A 19,469-nucleotide genomic window follows, 5' to 3' on the forward strand; every position below is an offset into this window, starting at 1 on the left:
CCTGATATTCTTCAAGGTGAGTGCTATTTACAGTTTTAAAAATTTGTATTAATTTAATCCTTCTTCTGTAGCTTTATTGGAACAAGTTTACTTGTTGTTTACTTGTCTATCTTGCTACCATAGCATGGTAAAGCTGGTTTTAGGTTTGATACGGACATCAGACATTCGATTTCCCATGCCTCTGTTCTATAGACTCGACAGTCTTACAAAGATATCAATACCTCAGTTAGTTTTAACAATATGCGACTTGCATATCGACATGAAACATTAAATAAAAGCTCTTTATAGCTCCATATTTATACCTGAGAATGCTTTAACGCGCAAGGGACCATCTCACAATTCCACCAAATGCATTAAAATATTGAAATTGTCCACATATTAATTAAAATGACATTTAGCATTTTAAAACACATTTTCAAATTTCCTGTAGTAGGGTCCTCCTAGTAACAATAATTACTTACCACAGGTGAAAATTTTGGGGGGCAGAAACATAGCCTAAATGGGCGCTTTTGCTTGGCTTTACTTTGTGATGGTCAGGCAAAACAAAACAAAACTGTTCAGTTCATTCACTTTTGAATGGTCTATTTTCATTGTTGTCTTTTATTTTATTTTATTTTATTTTTTATTTTTTATTTTTTTTCAAACTCACCTGGTGTCTACTAACACTGTGTCTACTCTGGATACTTTCTACACTGGACGTCTCGAAGCGAAAGTAGCACAATGCGTGGAGTACGTCAGAAACAACAAATCATTCATGTTAATGAATCCAAACTTTACATGAATGCTAAATAATGTGATCGGGGCCTGTTTCAGAAAGGAGGTTAAGTGAAAACTCTGAGTATGTTAGCCCTGAAATGAGGGAAACTCTGGGTTTTCCATTTCAGAATGAGAAGTATGTCAAACTCGAGAAAGCAGGGTAAGTCAAGCCCGTTTCTCAAAGAGAGGTAACTTATAGTCAGAGTCAGTTGGTAACTTAGTCTGTGAACCTAACCTGGTCACAAGTACAAGTACAAATATCTAAAAAATTCTTAAATCAAGATGGATTTTCTATATAGGAAAATGATACAAGATATTTAGTCTAAGTTAAGTGCATTTACTTAAGTAAAAATATCTGCTAGTGTGGTAACTTAATCTTAAAGGTCCCGTTCTTCGTGATCCCATGTTTCAAACTTTAGTTAGTGTGTAATGTTGTTGTAAGAGTACAAATAAAATCTGTAAAATTTTAAAGCTCAAAGTTCAATGCCAAGCGAGATATTTTATTTAACAGAAGTCGCCTACATCGAACGGGCAGTTTGGACTACATCCCTCTACTTCCTTCTTTAATGACGTCACTAAAACAGTTTTTTGACTAACCTCCGCCCACAGGAATACACAAGAGTTGCGTTTGTAGAGTGTGTTTGTCGCCATGTCGTCGAAACGCTGTTATTTTCATCCCGCAGTCCAATCACCGGGTCTGATTCCGGCTCAAATTGATAGGGTAAAATTAAAGACATGTTTACAATAACACTGAGCGCGTGCATCTCCACGTTATGGTAAGAGGCGTGACCTTTCCGGGCAAGGAGCGCTAAGCTGCTGTCGAATCACAACACAGGAACACAATCAGAACTCGTTACGTATTTCTGAAGGAGGGACTTCATAGAACAAGGAAGTCATCAGCCCGTTTTTATGACAGTGGAAACAGCGTATACAGATAAGTAAATTATGTGAAAAATACTGTGTTTTTTTTAACACGCGAAACATGAACACATGTTATATTGCCCACTATAAACACAATCAAAGCTTCAAAAAACCACGAAAAACGGGACCTTTAATGCAAACAAAAAACACGATTACTCGGAGTGTCTATTACTAAGTGCGAATTAACAATAGCTCCGCCCACCAATGTCACACAAGGTTAAAAATGTCATTCACTGGCATCAGTGGTGTAGGCAGTAGCGTGTAAGACCTGTAGAACTGACTTGTGTTGTGATTGAACGGTTCAAATGCACCTTTTGAGGAGCTCGCTCTTCTCCCTTTTCCCATCACATATCACATAAAAAGGCATTTATTTAAAAATAAAATGAGGAAAATGGTCTAAAAGTGGAAGTAAAGTGCATAATTGTTGCTTAATAATGACAAAAGTATTTATAATTTTAATATATATATTATTATTTACACAATGTTATTGATGTATCCTATTAATATACAACAATACTGAGGTGCAAATAGTATGTATCTGCTAGTATGAAGTATAAATAGCATCTAATTACTATTTACACCTATTGCAAAGAACCGATACTTTTACATGGTAAATATATAACTATTTTCTATTTTTTAGCATCTACAGCTTTTTGCACTTACTGTAAATAGCATGTATCGCTAAGAAAATATGCTATTTCCACTTAGTGGAAATAGCTGCTGCTGTTTTTTTCTTACTCTGTTGGCAGATAATTTGCAAAATAAGAAAAATAATTGGCAGGTCTGTTCTTTCTATGTGGAGTAGCGTATCAAATTACAGGGGTTTTTTTTAATTGCTTTGGTGCAATTTTCATAAGCAACTGGTAAATTTTCAAAACTCCTACTTAAAGGGATAGTTCACCCAGAAATAAAAATTTGATGTTTATCTGCTTACCCCCAGGGCATCAAGATGTAGGTGTCTTTGTTTCTTCAGTAGAACACAAATGATGATTTTTAACTGCAACCGTTGCCGTCTGTCAGTCGTATAATGCATGACAATGGGATCTTCGTCTATAAGAGTAAAAAAAACATGCACAGACAAATCCAAATTAAACCCTGCGGCTCGTGACGACACATTGATGTCCTAAGACACGAAACGATTGGTTTGTGCGAGAAACTGAACAGTATTTATATCATTTTTAACCTCTAAAACACCACTATGTCCAGCTGCCTTAAGCGCACGCACAACATTCGGTGCATGAGGTGTGTATGCGCTCTGGCGTAGTTTAAAGGATTAGTTTACTTTCAAATAAACTTTTCCTGATAATTTACTCACCCCCATGTCATCCAAGATGTTCATGTCTTTCTTTCTTTGGTCGAAAAGAAATTAAGGTTTTTGATGAAAACATTCCAGGATTATTCTCCTTATAATGAACTTCAGTGGTCTCTCCAAATGGTTGAAGGTCAAAATTACAGTTTCAGTGCAGCTTCAAAGGGCTTTTATAGCGAAACGATCTGTCATTTTCGTAAAAAAAATAAAATTTTATATGCTTTATAAACACAAATGATCGCCTTGCACGTGCTTCCGCTTTGCGTATTCTTCAAAAAGCTTACGCTGTATGTCCTACACCTTTCCTACTCTACTTACGGAAAAAACGGAACTGGTGCTGCGTTCGTTCCGTAAATTGAATAGGGAAGGCGTAGGACATACAGCGTAAGCTTTTAACCGGACAGGTTCCACTCAGAACAGGCCAGAGAAGTTGAGTGCACACGCTCAGCATCATATCCAGAGGTTGTGTTTGGGAAATAGACATATGAGTGCTGCCAGCATTGCTGCAGAGGTTGAAGGGGTGGGGGGTCAGCCTGTCAGCGGTCAGACCATATGCTGCTCACTGCATCAATTTGGTCTGCATGGCTGTCGTCCCAGAAGGAAGCTTCTTCTAAAGATGATGCAAAAGAAAGTCTTCAAACAGTTTGCTGAAGACAAGCAGGCTAAGGACATGGATTACTGGAACCATGTCCTGTGGTCTGATGAGACCAAGATAAACTTATTTGGTTCAGATGGTGTCAAGCGTGTGTGGCGGCAACCAGGTGAGGAGTACAAAGACAAGTGTGTCTTGCCTACAGTCAAGCATGGCGGTCTGAGGCTGCATGAGTGCTGCCAGCACTGGGGAGCCACAGTTTAAGCATGTCTCCAAACCTAAACCCTATTGAGCATCTGTGGGGTATCCTCAAAACGGAAGGTGGAGGAGCGCAAGGTCTCTAACATCCACCAGCTCTGTGATGTCGTCAATGGAGGAGTGGAAGAGGACTCCAGTGGTAACCTGTGAAGCTCTGGTGAACTCCATGCCCAAGAGGATTAAGGCAGTGCTGGAAAATAATGGTGGCCACACAAAATATTGACACCTTGGGCCCAATTTGGACATTTTCACTTAGGGGTGTACTCACTTTTGTGGCCAGCGGTTTAAACATTAATGGCTGTGTGTTGAGTTATTTTGAGGAGACAGCAAATTTACACTGTTATAAAAGCTGTACACTCACTACTTTACATTGTAGCAAAGTGTAATTTCTTCAGTGTTGTCACATGAAAAGATATGATAAAATATTTGCAAAAATGTGAGGGGTGCACTCACTTCTGTGAGATATTGTAGAATAATTTACTAATTTCATCCCTTACCAAAAGTGGTTATTTGTTATCAATAGATTATATTCATCAATAATACAACAGATCAGACATTTTGATTTTTAAATACACCTGGGAATTTTTGTTTTAGACACACACAGACATCAATGATCAGCATATGAATCTCAACAATTGTGACATGCTTCATGCCACAATGCATGCTGGGAGCCATGAGTTTATGGTGGCTCCCAGCATTTTCCCCATATATATATATATATATTTTTTTTTTTTTTCTTCTTTTTTTTTTTTAATCAAAATTTAGTTTGTTTAATCTGTTTATTCATATTTTTATTATTTTTATTATCTGTGTCTTGTCACTGTCACTCTGTTTTTGCTGTGGAAGCACCAAAACAAATTCCTCATATTTGTGAACCTGACAATAAAACTTTTTTCTGATTCTGGTTCTGAATATTATGCAAAAAGCAATCACTGTTTCCATAAAGTAGTTGAAAAATTCCTGAAAATGATTAATGAAATGTACATCACATTAGCGCTGTTATACAGCTTTCTTTTAGCATGAAAGTGGGAACAGGCAGAATTCCCATCAAAAATCCGCCAGCAGATGACCTCATCACTCCATTATTTAACCAAAGACGCATTCATCACAGCTGGACATAAGAGACCAGGAATGTTGCCTTATGGGTTACTATTATTATTATTATTATTATTATTATTATTATTATTTTAACTCCGTATGTCTGAGGGTGGGACACATTTCTGAATAGGTGCATTATTGACTAAAATGTTTAAGTAGCCTAGCCTCAGCCATGTATGTAAATGTCAAATGACCTTTATGATTCTTGAATGTATATCAGAATAATGTGATATTCTTGTTATTTGTTTACTGAATATGTGAAAAAAAATATCCCTAGATTTGAGGTTTGTGAAGTCCAAGATCTATGTCGCTATTTTCCGGTCACGTGATCTGTTTGCGCACGGCACCGAAATACGCCATTCTGCGGAAGATGTTACTGTAGCTAACACTAAATCTGAATCATGTCGTCTTCAAGTACCACACCAGACCCAAAAGGTAACTACGCGTAGTTTATTTGTAAAGATAATACGCCATTTGTTTCTGATTCCTTGTAGTCTAGTATATGTTTTACTTTCGTTTTCTGTATTACTGCATTATTATATTTGGTATGAATGCTGATTTTTAATTTGTTTATTAAAAATTTAATATTTCTTCTGCTTGTTCGTTTTTCCAAACATTTCTAGATCCTGATGATAAGACAAGTATAAGAAGTAAAAGTCCTGATTTTAATCGTCCAAATAGTAAGTGTGCCTAAAACATAGGCTACACTAGCTATTATCATACTTATTTTCTCAATGTTATTTAAATGAATTTAGCCCTATTTCAGATTTAGTATTAACATTTTTTTGAATAATCATATTTATTTATCCATTCATTTAGTATTATTTATTCATTCACTGGTGAATCACTGAATTCTGCCCATCTTTTTACTGTTTTGTTCAGTGTCTTTGAGAAGGATGGTGTTGGTTGGAAGAACTGGAGCAGGTAAAAGCTCCTCTGGAAACACCATCCTGGGCAGGAGAGTCTTCAGAGATGCCAAAAGTGCTTCATCTGTGACCAAAGAGTGCTGGAAGGAGAGCGGAGAGGTTGCAGATCATCAGCTGGAGCTGGTTGATTGTCCAGGGATCTTTGATACTTCACTCTCGGAGAATGAAATCATAAAGGAGATGAGTAAGTGTATAAACATGACGGCACCTGGACCTCATGCTATTGTCCTGGTCATTAAACTGGGTCCGTACACTGAAGAGGAGAAGAGGTCAGTGGAAAAGATCAGAGCTGTATTTGGAGAAGAAGCAGATAAACACACAATCATCCTCTTCACTCACGGTGATAAACTGACAGAAGACATTGAGAAAACTCTGAGTGAAGCACGGCATGATTTAACACAGCTCATAAAATCTTGTGGCGAACGGTATCATGTGTTCGACAACACTAAAATTGATGATCGCAAACAGGTTTTGGAGTTCCTGGAGAAGGTTGATGACATGTTGCACATGAATGGAGATCAGTATTACACCAGTGACATGTTTCAGCGTGTGGAAGAAATGCTGAAGAAGAAGGAGGAAGAGCTGAGAAAGGAATACAGTCAGATTATACAGGATCTAACAGCCAAATTTAATGAAGAAAAGACCAAACTGGAGGAGACCATTAGACAACTGAAAGAATCCGGACAGGGAAAAGACTTGAAAATTAAAGAGCTGGAAGAAAAACTGAAAAAGAAGTATAAACATTGTAACGAGTTTAAGCGTTTTTATGAGCAGAGATGCAAGAATGCGAGACAAGAGGTGGAAGAGACACATGTGAAAGAAAACCTCCCAGAGATCAGCAGAAAACTACAAAAGCTTCGTGTCTGACTTATTCAAAAACTGATTATTATTATTTTTTGTATCATTAGGCAATAATTAGCCCATGGACATTATTTTTTATATCTGATCTTTGATTCTTACAGTTTCTATTGCTGTTTCTCAGTGTTTATGAAGTGTAGTTATTTTATGGCCAGTTTATTGTGTATTTAGCATGATGTTATACAACTTTCTATTGCATGCATTTAGAGCAAAAGGTAGCCTTTGTGTGTGTGTGTGTGTGTGTGTGTGAGAGAGAGAGAGAGAGAGAGAGTTTTTGTTTGCAATTCACTTACAATTCATTACATTACATTGTAATTACATTGCAATTTCAATACATCTGTCAACAACCTTTTTCAAAACATCCAGTGTTTGTGTGGTATAAAACACCTAAGTCTGGTTTCACAGACGGGGCTTAGATTAAGCCAGGATTAGGTCTTAGTTCAATTAGGGAATTTACGTAGCTTTTATAAATGTACACTAGAAAAAAACTTTACTGGTGTGCATCTTGAGACAAAACAATGAGCCTTATATACCTGTATCAGTGCAAGTTTCTTTCAGTTAACTGCTCAAACATGTATTTTAGTCTAGGAATATAGCTTAAGCCTTGTCTGTGAAACCAGGGGAATGTATGTTTAAAATTTGTTATTATATTATTTAATATTTCCATGAATTATATGTACATTTCAGGCATCTCTCATATTAGTTAAGTGAAATCATTAAATTTCAACTTACAGTGTTTCTACGGAGCCCCGCACATGACATGCAGAGGAAAAACGTAAATTGTTTAACTTTACTAAGTCATTCCCTCGATTTATAAATCAGGCGCACAATTTACTTTTTTTTTTCTGCATGTGTCATGTAACAAGCATGGGTGGGACATGAGTGTGTGTGTGTGTGTGGGGGGGGGGGGGTAACAACAATTACAGAAAACAAATAACATTACAACATACAGAAATCAATTTAAATAGTACAATGTGTACTATTATGACATATCTTCATTTTAAAAATGGGAAATAAAATATGTAACTATTCATATGCCTGTACGTAAGTCATAGAATGATTTTCCTTTGAGATAATTCTCTTTTACTGGAATTCTGCTTTGTCAGTCATCGGTTATTCGATTAGGCTACTATATCAACTAAATTGTCAAAATAATTGTCAAAATTCTTACATTTTGTAAAAGTGTATCCTTTTTTTTTAATAACCCCATCTTTTATTTTTACATTTTGTTCTATAACAACTAGGGCCCGAATGATCAAATATTTCATTTGGTTTCTAAATTTCATTTGATTTCATCTAAATATGTTACAATTTAAAAGTAAATCCACATTGGGGGGCATTGCATGTATAGCTTTTATTGTATTTTACTCATGTCCTGTATGATACCAAACGGTTTTACACCCACTTCTAGAAGGCTATAGCATCATCAAGCGACGAGCTCGTACTATAACACGGCGTCTCCCTTTTATGGATTCCGGCGTCCGAGGATTGGATATGAGCGCTGATGACGTCATCGCCTCCAACTATGATTGACAGGGAGTAGAACCAATGGGGCAGGGTTAAGAAAGTGAAAGTCACAGAACATTAGCTTTGTTTTTGCTAAATTGCTACAACAAGGAAGTGAAAGCAATCGCTCGACACGAAGACTGTTGCTATAATGAAATAATTTGTTTCATATAACTATAACATTGGGAATGGTAGGCCTATGTATTGTTTGCATGTTTCACTTTTCTAACTTACAGAACTAAACACAACTGTCATTGTAGATATTTTCTTAGGAAAAAACATTGATTCGGAGAAAGCACAACTGCGAGGGACTTGGTTGTTATTTTAATTTTTCGTTAATCGGTCGCTTTATATGTGGAAAGTCATATAGCTACTATTTTGTCAAATGGCCTAATAGTTTGAATGAAGCTAAAGACGCGGAAACACGATGTTTAAAAAGTACGTTTTCGTGATCGATGGCGCTTTTGTACATCCATCCCATCCTGAGACAGCCATTTTGTCCTGTCTGTAGAAGACATTTGTTTTTAATATTTCGTTGAAAACCTATCCATAGTTATAAATGTAAGAGTGCATTTTCAATAGGCCTAACGTTATATACTTTATAATCGATCTGACACAGTTCTGCGCATTTTACGAAAAGGTAAAATGTGTATTATTTTGTATTTATTAGATTTTATAGATTTTATTTCTTCATGTTAATAAACATCTCAAGATTATGAGCTTTCAAAGCAGAATGTAAGTTCAGAAACCACTGTTAATTTGGAAAAGCAAGCATACTGTATGCGTGATTTGGCATGGAAGCTAATTCAAATAATAAATAACAATTCCCACATGAAAAAATACTATAGTAATTTATAGTAAATGCTGTAAAGTGCTTGGATTAATTTGTTGTGGTATAACAACTAGTAATATAAACATATTTCTTTACCCAATACTGTGCTAAGTTTTCTACAACTGTAGGGTAATTATACTACAATATACACTACAGTTTACTGTGGTAAAAACTAAAGTATACTACAGTATTTATTACCGTTTGTCAGTTCACTATAGTTAATACTACAGTATGCTGTAGCATTCATTATTGTTGTAAATACTATAATATATACAGTATACTACAGTTTACTATAGTATGGTTCAAAAACACTATAGTATACTATAAATTACTATAGTATTTTTTCATGTGGGTTGCCGTACCTAATGCAGCAAAATCCTGCATTTGGACTGGGCCCAGCTGCAGAATCACAGAATCTGCTTCTGAAATAGTGAGGGTATTTTTGTCTCGCCCTTTGCTGTACGGTTATCACTGTCAGCCATTGCAATTTGGAGAGTGAATCCTACGGATGGGCCTATGTGTTTAAGCATGGACATGACCACTTGTCAACCCCAGAAAACAAAGGTTTTATTCAAATTCTGAATATATTATATTAGACAGAAGAGAGCTCTCTTTATAATCTCTAACAGCTGTCACTCATTCTAGTTTTTGCCTTTATTGTGGTGCAGTTTGATTGAGTGATTAACATTTTTTTTCTAACGTTTTTTCTCACACCCTCTCTTTTTAAGGTGATCTAAACTTTACTACAAAATGCAGAGTGAATCCTCATCTCTGCATTGTCATTTGGTCCTTCTTGGACAGGTTGGAGCTGGAAAAAGTGCCACCGGAAATACCATATTGGGAGAGAGAACTTTTCATTCAAAGAAAAGTTTAAAGGCAGTAACACAAGATGTTCAGCGTGGAACAGTGACCATTAATGGACTCAGTATAGATGTTTATGACACACCTGGGTTTTTAGGTCCTGGGGTTCAGAGTGAAGATATTGAGAGCAAATGCCAGACTCTTCTTCACTTGGATGATTCAGTCCCCACTGTGTTTCTATTGGTGATTGACACCGATAGATTTGCAGAACAAGAGAAGAAAGCTGCTAATTTAATTTTACAATTTTTAGGGGTCAACAATATGCCAAACACCTGGATTATCTTCACTAAAGGAGATGAGCTGCAGAGCAATGAAGTCACCATTGACCAGTACAAGGAAGAATCAGAAGATCTTAAAGAGCTGATGCAGAAAGTTAACAACCAGTATCAGGTTTTCAACAACAAATGTGATCCAAGCAATAGAGAGCAAGCTGAAGAACTAATTGGTCAAATAATGAGTACCAATATTAGTATTTGTAAGTATGGTTTGGTACCCGTCCTTGTAAAATCACTGGAATATTGGCATAAACTATTCTTGCTCACAGTGGAAATGAAGTAATTATAGTATATCTCTTCATCTTGCAGCTCAAAACCAGCTAAGCCACACATCACAGCTTGAAAACCAGAACCAGGGGGTAAGTTCACACATAGACACATTAGATTAAAAGTAGCTAACACAGTATTTTCTCCATCATGCAATACGTTTTAAAATTAAATGCATGCCAATTTATCAACACAAGCCACCCAGCATTTATTAATTATATTCTAAAATTGGTATAGCTGTCTCACAGCAGCCGCCGAGGAAACGCACAGCGTAACGTCATAACATAATTTTCAACGCACTCAAATGTCTGTAATATGATAAACAGTGCTGTGTTACCTCATACGCTTGACTGGAAGAAGCGGAAGCGGTGACTGCAGCATAATAAAACTCCCGCTGCTCCTGAGGCGTGTCGTGTTTTTCCTCGTTCAGCTCCAACATCACTCGCTCTGCTCTGCTCTGCTTCATATTACAGTAACGTTAATAATCTAATCCATGAACATAATTTCTGCTCGAGTCCCAGCCCAATTCTTTTCTGGCTGTGAGATGAAGACGACAACTTCCAAGATTCCTCGCTCGAACTCTGCGTCATCAAGCTACTCCTTTGTTTTGAACAGGTGACCTCTAGCGGTGAATAAAACTACATATTGTAACTTTAAATAAATATTCCAAGGACATAATTATTTGCAGTGCAAAACCTTAAAATTTTAATGTTAAAATTCAGACATTACACATTTTTAAACCAAAACTTTGATACTATTAATTGATTTAATTGTTAGATTACCCAGTTCAATTTACCTGTTACTTAAAGGGTTAGTTCACCCAAAAAAAAAATGAAATTTCTGTCATTAATTACTCACCCTCATGTCGTTCCACACCCGTAAGAGCTTTGTTCATCTTCAGAACACAAATTAAGATATTTTTGATGAAATATCAAATCCAATGGCTCAGTGAGGCCTGCATTGAAAGCAAGACTATTTACACATTTAAATGCCCAGAAAGATATTAAAGACATATTTAAAACAGTTCATGTGACTACAGTGGTTCAACCTTAATGTTATGAAAAGATGAGAATATTTTTTTGCATCAAAAAGACAAAATAGCGAATTTATTCAACAATATCTAGTGATGGGTGATTTCAAAACATTTCAAAGCGAAATGTTATATTTTCATATCAAATAGATGAGTAAATGCATTTAATTAATGCAACTGAAAACATAATGTAATTGATATGACACTTGAATACAATAGAATAAAATCTTTAATGCCACAAATAAAGCTGCAATATGTAAATAATTTACATTTTAGTGCTGCCAGTACATCAATATTGTACATTTAAGTCTGTGTATGAAAACATAAGTAAATGTACGTATGGTAGAACCACACTTTACGTAAAAATGCACACTCATGCAGTATCGTATCCTCTGTGAAGCAAATGTATTCTCTGTTTTACAGGCAGAGCTCCTACCAAACAGAGATCAGAACCGCCCCTGTCACACTACAGGTACAAGTGATAATGCTAAGACATGTAAAGACACCCATATTTGCACTATTACACTATTTGTACATATTTATTATTCTTCCAACAAACTGGTGATGCAATTGATTGACATATCCATGATTACAAAGACAAGTTAGATGGGTTTCTGATATTGTTTTCTTTATTGAAACAGTTACAGGGCCCACGTCCTCAGACAAAAACAACAGTCTCGCTCCTCGTAAGATATTACTTCTGGGTAAGACTGGTGTTGGGAAAAGTGCAACAGGAAACACCATCCTGCGAAAGGAAGTATTCAGGTCTGAAAAAGATGTGAATGCTGTAACTATAGAAAGTTGTTTGAAATGCTCAAACATAGATAGGAGGAAGGTGTCTGTGATTGACACACCTGGGTTTTTTGACTCAAAACTTGACAAGGAACAATTAGCTAAAGAGTTTGCGAGGAGTTTGCATCTCTCCGAAGGAGCACTTCATGCTTTCCTTTTAATCTTTGAGTATAATCGTTTCACAGAGCAGGAGGAAGACATGTTGAGGCGTGTGGAGAAGGTTTTTGGGAAAGATGTGACAAAGCACATTATCATTGTCTTCACCCATGGGGATGAATGTGATCGTAAAAAATTAAAATCAGGTATAGAAAAGAACAAATTACTGTCTGGTGTAATAAACAAATGTGGGGGCAGATATCATGTAATTAACAACAGAGATAGGAATAACAGAGCACAAGTCAGTGAATTACTGCAGATGATTGACATAATGATAAAATCAAATGAAGGAAGATGCTACACCAATGAGATGATGAAAATTGCAAATATGGGTACATTTGAATATGTGTTACACAAATTCAAGGAGATTTTCATGTGGTTAATACAAATTTTATCAAGTTCCAGTAATGAATACACAGAGGTGCCTAATTCTGCTCCTGCAGGGCTAAAGGCCTTCATGGTTTAGCTCCAGCTCATGCCTGCTGAAGACTTGCTGTTAATAGTCAAGTGGGGTCCCACTGCTCTTGGACTTCATGCATTATGTTTTAATGTATAAGTATAATGTTTTTGTTCTTCTGTTTTATTGCAACCATGATTTGTAAATATTGTTTATAGTTTGCAATAAAAGTTATTAATCAACATTTAACAAGACCCAAAGTTATTAATCAACATTTATCTTTCTAAATATTAAATTATTTGAATGAGTTCTTCAACATGTTAAAACATTTATTTTCCTTCTCATCTTCAAACACTAGAGAATAATGATGAATATTGTCTGTACCTCTCACTGAGAGAAAAGCACATGTTATCATTATGTTTTGGGAATCTTTCCTGTTTATTGTTGGAGCCTGGGCCAAAGTTGTGAATCATGTGTATCTGTGTATGTGCGTTAGTGTTCTGTGTGTAGGTCCTGTATTGGTATCAATGGACAGATGGCACTCTGCTTGAGACCAGCAGACGCCTTTTTAATGACTTAACAGGACATCCTGTGCCTAAATTCAGGGTATGAGCATCAGCATCATGATGGACTGACTATCTGTCCATGTGTGGAAGATTACTAATTTTGTTTATTTTTTTCTTAGCCAATCAGAATCATTTAACCTGATGTAATGATGTAGTTAGTTTACTCTGTTAGAGTATAATTATTGTGGAAATGTGAATGTACGCGGAGCGTACAAACTCCTTGTGAGACCTGAAGCTGACTTCTGCTGATGAAACTGCAAACTAATCTTCATTAAAATGTTCTTCAATTTAATTGTTTAAACTCTGACTCTGTGTCTTTATTCATCATAACTGGTCTTTTGGGTCTTTAACTATAAAATTCCCCTACAACATTTTTGTTTCTATATTGTTTTGTGCCAAGTGCGGAGTCTAATGTTGTTGTAATGAGAAAACAGACAAAAAATGAATTAACGATATTTTGAAGAAAAGATGTCATGTTTTACAGTGAAACACCAGCACCACAATCCATTGATATCACTAATGTTTACAATAATGGTTGTTTCCTGGAATATGATGAGGAACTAGCTCTTGTACAGGGGTTTTACATTATCATTATCATACACTTTTTTTATTAAGTAAGTGTGCACCCAAGTTATACCAAACTTTGGCAACATCTGCTTAAACCAAAGAAATGAAATAAAAAAATTACCCTTGTGATCTCCTCACTGTAACTGTAAAGAATACTGTTACAGAATGTCCATCTTCAAATTTTGTAACTGTATTTGTCAAATACTGTTAATTTTTAAAGTTTCACAGGTTATCACCATACATTTCATTTTGATCCAGAAGATCCAGCAGGTTTAAGCCCATCAAGAACAGCTCACTAGATAAAAGCATCCACTAAAAGAAAATGGAAATAAAGGTGAACTATTTGGTGATGCTCAGAGATTAGATAAAAAAATTCTGTTAAAAACAGAGACAATAATGTACCGGCATCACAGCAAAGTTTTTACATATCTGACCACATGATGCTGTAAATCTCTAAACCTCTTTCTTTCTCTTTATTTATGAATTTCTTGACATTATTTCTATAAAAGATCATTATTATTTTGTTTATATTATTAATAATTTTATTTCACAAACGTCTTTATAACCACAAACATTAAACAGTATAACAAATGATCAACTGAACATTGGGGATTAAGAAATGTGCACATTTGAACAGCTTGAGCTTTCCACATTATTTTTATTCCCTCTTCGGGAATAAAAATTTTATATTTTTAAATGTTAAAAATCGTAGCTTTATCAGAATGACATGACACTTGGTGACTTTTGTCGCATTAGCAATATGAAACAGCAAGGAAGAGGTTACACTCAAAAACATTGAGAGTACAAAACAGAAACACCCACTCAAACACACACTCACTTACACACACAACACACCATTATACACACACAAATGAACCAGTGTGGATATAACAGTATGGTAAAATTGAGCCAAAACTCAAATAAGAGGTTGAAGTCAGATCAGACCCAGATTTATTAAAACATAGTCGTTAATTTTTGTTATATTTTTTATTCAATTTTTATGTTATGTGTGACAAAATGCCCTCCTCTGTGTTCAGGTTTGACTGTAGTAAAATTAATGCAAAAACAGACACTTCAAATCATCATTTAATAATCAGAAAATTTAAAATCCACTTTAACTATATAAGAATCTAGTGGTTACAACATGGCATTGCATAAGTTTTTCTTTTTTACCCCCACCAGATGGAAATAATCTACCTTCAAAAAAATGGATATTAAATGCCTTGTCTTTATTTTAACATGGAATACTGCTTTAATTGAAAAAATAGTGAATTATTTTCAATAGGGGAAATAGCTAATAAAAAATTATAAATATTGCATAGTATCATAAAATACCCTCAAAATTGTATATAATAATCAAATAATATTATTGAACAAAAATATATTGCATTGGTTTTCCTGAAAAACAAAAAAAGTTACTTTTCAAGGCTTCGGTCACTTTTGACCATAAAGAAGGCAAGTGTGACACCTAAATGAAGACGACCAGAGGGTTAATAATAATATTGATATGAAATATCAATAAGTTTGTAGCCATAAGTTTGTAGTGATAAGTTTGTAGCCATATACTGAGAATGACACATACAGTATATCATACATATCTCCAATGGTTCATGATTGTGGTATAAGCCACAAGAGCCCCCTCTATTCCTCCTAATAATGTAGCTGATAAACTCGCTGGACCCACAAAATACCCACTGACCCCTCCAGCAGCACAGCCACACATGACTCCCAGCAGACTGACATTTTTCAGATGTCGTTTTGTACATTTCCCAATTCTCTGACTTTGATTTTTCCATATCTTTGCCCAAATGAGTCCAGATGTGGCTCCTGACACTGCTGCCAAGATGCCACTGACACAACCATACAGAAATGATTTAAAATGTAAAGAACCTTCATTCCTCATATTAACACAACCCACAGTTAACACAATGACAACACTGACTGCATACAGATATTTGAGCTTCAGATGTACTTTGTGTGATTGAGTCTTAAACATCTCTAAAGTGTAGCAGCTGTTCTCATTGTCAGACACCATTCGTTGGATCTTCATCAAGAGTTTGGTGACCTGATCTCTGTTGATCAGATCTTTGTTGTTCAGCAGGTGAAATCTCCCTCTACACTCCTCTGTTAGTTTGGACAGCTCTGCGTTTCGTCTTATTAGTTGATCAATAGATTTATCCTGAAGTTCATCTCCATGTGTGAACAGCACAAAACTGTATTTCATGACGCTTTCACCAAATATCTGCTTATATAAGGACAGGACATCAGTATCTTGCTGAGTGAAAGTGTGTAAAGGGAGCACCAGAAGGATCACATGGATTCCCGGAGAACACATGTTCAATCCTCTCTTTAACTCCACACTCAGATCAATGTCAGATGAATTAAAGAAGTTTGGAGTGTCCAGTACTGTAATTCTTCTGTTTGACACTTCAGCCGTGTGTGTTTGGCATCTGTCAGTGATGGAGGTCAGGCTCCGACTGGATTGAAACACATTTTCTCCCAGGATAGTGTTTCCAGAAGCGCTCACTCCTGAACCGGTTTTACCGATCAGCAGAATCCGAAGATCACGAGTGACTGATGGCTGATTGACAGTTCGCTCCATCACTGAAAAACACCAGAAATAGTTACAGCACAATCTCACGGCACTTCCTGTTTTATGTTTTGGCGAATCGGTGGCTAATTCTTTTAATCTTGTTTTCATGATCTGCCACCCACACTGCAAAAAATGCTTTTGTCACTTAGTATTTCCACACTCTAAAAAAATGTTCTGCAAGTTAGTTGGCATAGCTTAAATAAATATAATATGTTTGATTTACTCACATCTATAAGTTGGTAACTTAATTATGTGTGTAGCTACCCAGAGAAATGCAAAATGTATCTTGATGTGTAATTGTGTACAATTTGAATGCATAATTTTAAGTATATTATTATTATTTTTTAGTAAAGACCTGTAAAGGTGATGATACACAAGGCAACTTTTTTGAACAATGTTGCTTTGGCACTTCCCCACTGAGAATTGTCAACAACTTTTTGTCGGGATACTTTAGACCGGTCGTGGGCCCTGTGTCTCACCTGGTTGCCCATTGACAGCAATTGCCCAGCAACATTGCTCAAAAAGTTGCCCTGTATCATCACCTTAATGTTCAGTTATGTAAAACATTTGAGAGTTTCTGTTGTTGAAGTTTTTGTGATCACCATTGTGCTGAAGAGTAGATCATGTTTATGTGGCTACATGAATGAAGGTTTATGTTGCTTTATTCAAAAGCAATAACTGTGCTAATGTCAGTGGCAAGAAACTCATTACTTTTACATTTGCATCCAAGTGGAAGCTACAGAAACTATTGTAAATGTACAATCTAAAAAATGCTGGGTTAAAAACAACCCAAGTTGGGTTGAAAATGGACAAACTCAGCGATTGGGTTGTTTTAACCCAGCGGTAGGGTTAAATGTTTGCCCAACCTGCTGGGTAGTTTTATTTAACTCAACTATTGTTTAAAAATTACTGCATTGCTTAATTAAAATTAACCCAAAGTATGTTGGAAATGAACATTTATTAATGTTCAATGAATAATTATTAAACAATAAACATTTATTAAATTGCTTATTAATAAATTTATATTAATAAACTATTAAACTATTAAATTTATATTAATAAAATATTAAAGCTTATTAATAAACATTTACCTTTTGTCTATTATTGTTGCCTCTAATTGCATCTGGTTTTTAATTTCCCAACTATTTTGGGTTCATTTTAAGCTAGCCATATAGCAATTTTTAAACAATAGTTGGTTTAAATAAAACTACCCAGCAGGTTGGGCAAACATTTAACCCAACCGCTGGGTTAAAACAACCCGATCGCTGGGTTTGTCCATTTTCAACCCAACTTGGGTTGTTTTTAACCCAGCATTTTTTAGAGTGTACATTAATGCTCAAACGCTAACATGTCTTTCTCTTTATAGGCGTTTAGGCAGTAAAAAAACTGTAGTTGCATGAACTTCAATGTAATACTTGAGTCACCTTTATATTTATTATAATGGAATTCAGTCTGCTGTCTACATTACATGCTTTTTGTGCAGTATTTTCCATTCCAATCCGAAATATAAAAAAATTCTTAAATCAAGATGCATTAAATAGATAAGCAAAATGAAAATACAATATTTGAAATACAATTTTTTTTTTTTTTAGTGCATGGATTATGTTTTACTTTTTTTCCCCTTAAAATCGCATGTTATACGAAATAGCCACCTCGTAAAACGTTTTCCCGTGAGATCGGGTTGAATAGTATTGCTCGTGGTTTTAGAGGTAGCATGATTCTTTATAGTGTTTAGATAACATAGTAAGACATTTGTTCAGATTAGCTCGTTGTCTTCATGGCGCATACCAGCGATATATTTTTTTTTATTTTTTATTTATTTTTACAAACCTGATGCGTCGCCTTACCGTTAGTTGTTCTGTCTCAGTTGTTGGTCTAAACAGATTAATATCTGCTGCTAAGTAATTCTGCTCAGGTTTGTGTGTTCACAGCACGGAGAGAAATGTAGCAGACGGGCGCTGTAAAATGGTTTACAGACTTTGGCTTCATCAAAATGGCTTCTACTTTCACTTTCGATCGACCCGCCCACTTCTGAAAACCTCGCCGCTTTGTTCTTGTTTAAGAATGAAAATCAGTTAACTTTTTACACCCTTTCCTGTTTTATAGGCTATAGTGTTTGACATTTTGTATTGACAGCACGTATCGTGTTTTGCCTCCTTTAAAATGAAACATTTTATTGTCGTTTTAGAATAAAATGAATAAATGTGGGCAAAATTATTATTTATTTTAAATGTACAACATTTAAAATGAAAGTGTGAGATTCCAAAAAATTATGTGTTATTTGGCAATAAAGGCCACCTGTAGTTCAGAGTCATCAAAATTAATAGCCTCCTTAAAAAAAAAAAAAAAAAAGAAAGAAAGATTTACAGTGGGAGACATAGTAAAAAAAAAATCTTACTGACTCAAAAGTGAATGTGTTGTTTCTGTGGAATGAGAGAAATTATTAGGGGCCAAGCCCCGAAGGGGCTGTAGCCCCTATTGTAATTGTACGTTTTCTCTTTTATTATTATTCTTCCTCCCAATGGGAGTCTATGGCAGCCCTATCAAGGGAACATGAGAAAATAATGAAATTTGGCACAGTTGTAGAGATGCTCATGAATAGTTATTGGAACAAATTTGGAGTATCTAGAAACAACTCTATAGCGCCACCACCAGTTCAAAAATTCAACATTCTAAAGGTTATAACATTTGAACCATTTGCTCTAGAAAAATGTAATTTAGTACAACTGATTCATCTCGTTATGCTGATGCTATTCAACATCTTACGTTAAGTCTTCGCCTATTACAGTAGCGGCCATTTTGAAAAGTACAGTATTCCGTTTTTTCGCTACTCCTCCTTCAAATTCTGTCCAATTTTGTCCAAACTTTGATCAGGATGATCTTTGGACTGAGCCGCACAGAAATGACTG

The 19,469-nt window shown here is 35.5% G+C and overlaps 3 protein-coding genes across 3 annotated transcripts; 2 read left to right on the forward strand and 1 right to left on the reverse strand.

Moving 5' to 3' along the window:
• Positions 1-5,272: 5,272 nt before the first annotated feature.
• On the forward strand, positions 5,273-7,078 carry LOC125242899 (GTPase IMAP family member 7). The gene is made up of 3 exons (XM_048152027.1): positions 5,273-5,369; positions 5,558-5,614; positions 5,817-7,078. Exons 1-3 carry the CDS (start codon positions 5,336-5,338, stop codon positions 6,725-6,727), a joined length of 1,002 nt encoding a protein of 333 aa, XP_048007984.1. The 5' UTR covers positions 5,273-5,335; the 3' UTR covers positions 6,728-7,078.
• Positions 7,079-8,287: 1,209 nt separating this feature from the next.
• On the forward strand, positions 8,288-13,701 carry LOC125280795 (GTPase IMAP family member 8-like). The gene is made up of 5 exons (XM_048211566.1): positions 8,288-8,415; positions 9,785-10,392; positions 10,502-10,551; positions 11,913-11,961; positions 12,131-13,701. The coding sequence occupies exons 2-5, from the start codon at positions 9,807-9,809 to the stop codon at positions 12,901-12,903; spliced, it is 1,458 nt and encodes a 485-aa protein (XP_048067523.1). The 5' UTR covers positions 8,288-8,415; positions 9,785-9,806; the 3' UTR covers positions 12,904-13,701.
• Positions 13,702-14,930: 1,229 nt separating this feature from the next.
• On the reverse strand, positions 14,931-18,530 carry zgc:165583 (uncharacterized protein LOC100073338 homolog). The gene is made up of 2 exons (XM_048151889.1): positions 18,408-18,530; positions 14,931-16,571 (listed from the first exon to the last, which is right to left on the reverse strand). Exon 2 carries the CDS (start codon positions 16,567-16,569, stop codon positions 15,556-15,558), a length of 1,014 nt encoding a protein of 337 aa, XP_048007846.1. The 5' UTR covers positions 16,570-16,571; positions 18,408-18,530; the 3' UTR covers positions 14,931-15,555.
• Between the last annotated feature and the right edge of the window lie 939 nt (positions 18,531-19,469).

The sequence above is a fragment of the Megalobrama amblycephala genome, linkage group LG1 (assembly GCF_018812025.1).
Source record: "Megalobrama amblycephala isolate DHTTF-2021 linkage group LG1, ASM1881202v1, whole genome shotgun sequence".
NCBI classification, from domain to species: domain Eukaryota; kingdom Metazoa; phylum Chordata; class Actinopteri; order Cypriniformes; family Xenocyprididae; genus Megalobrama; species Megalobrama amblycephala.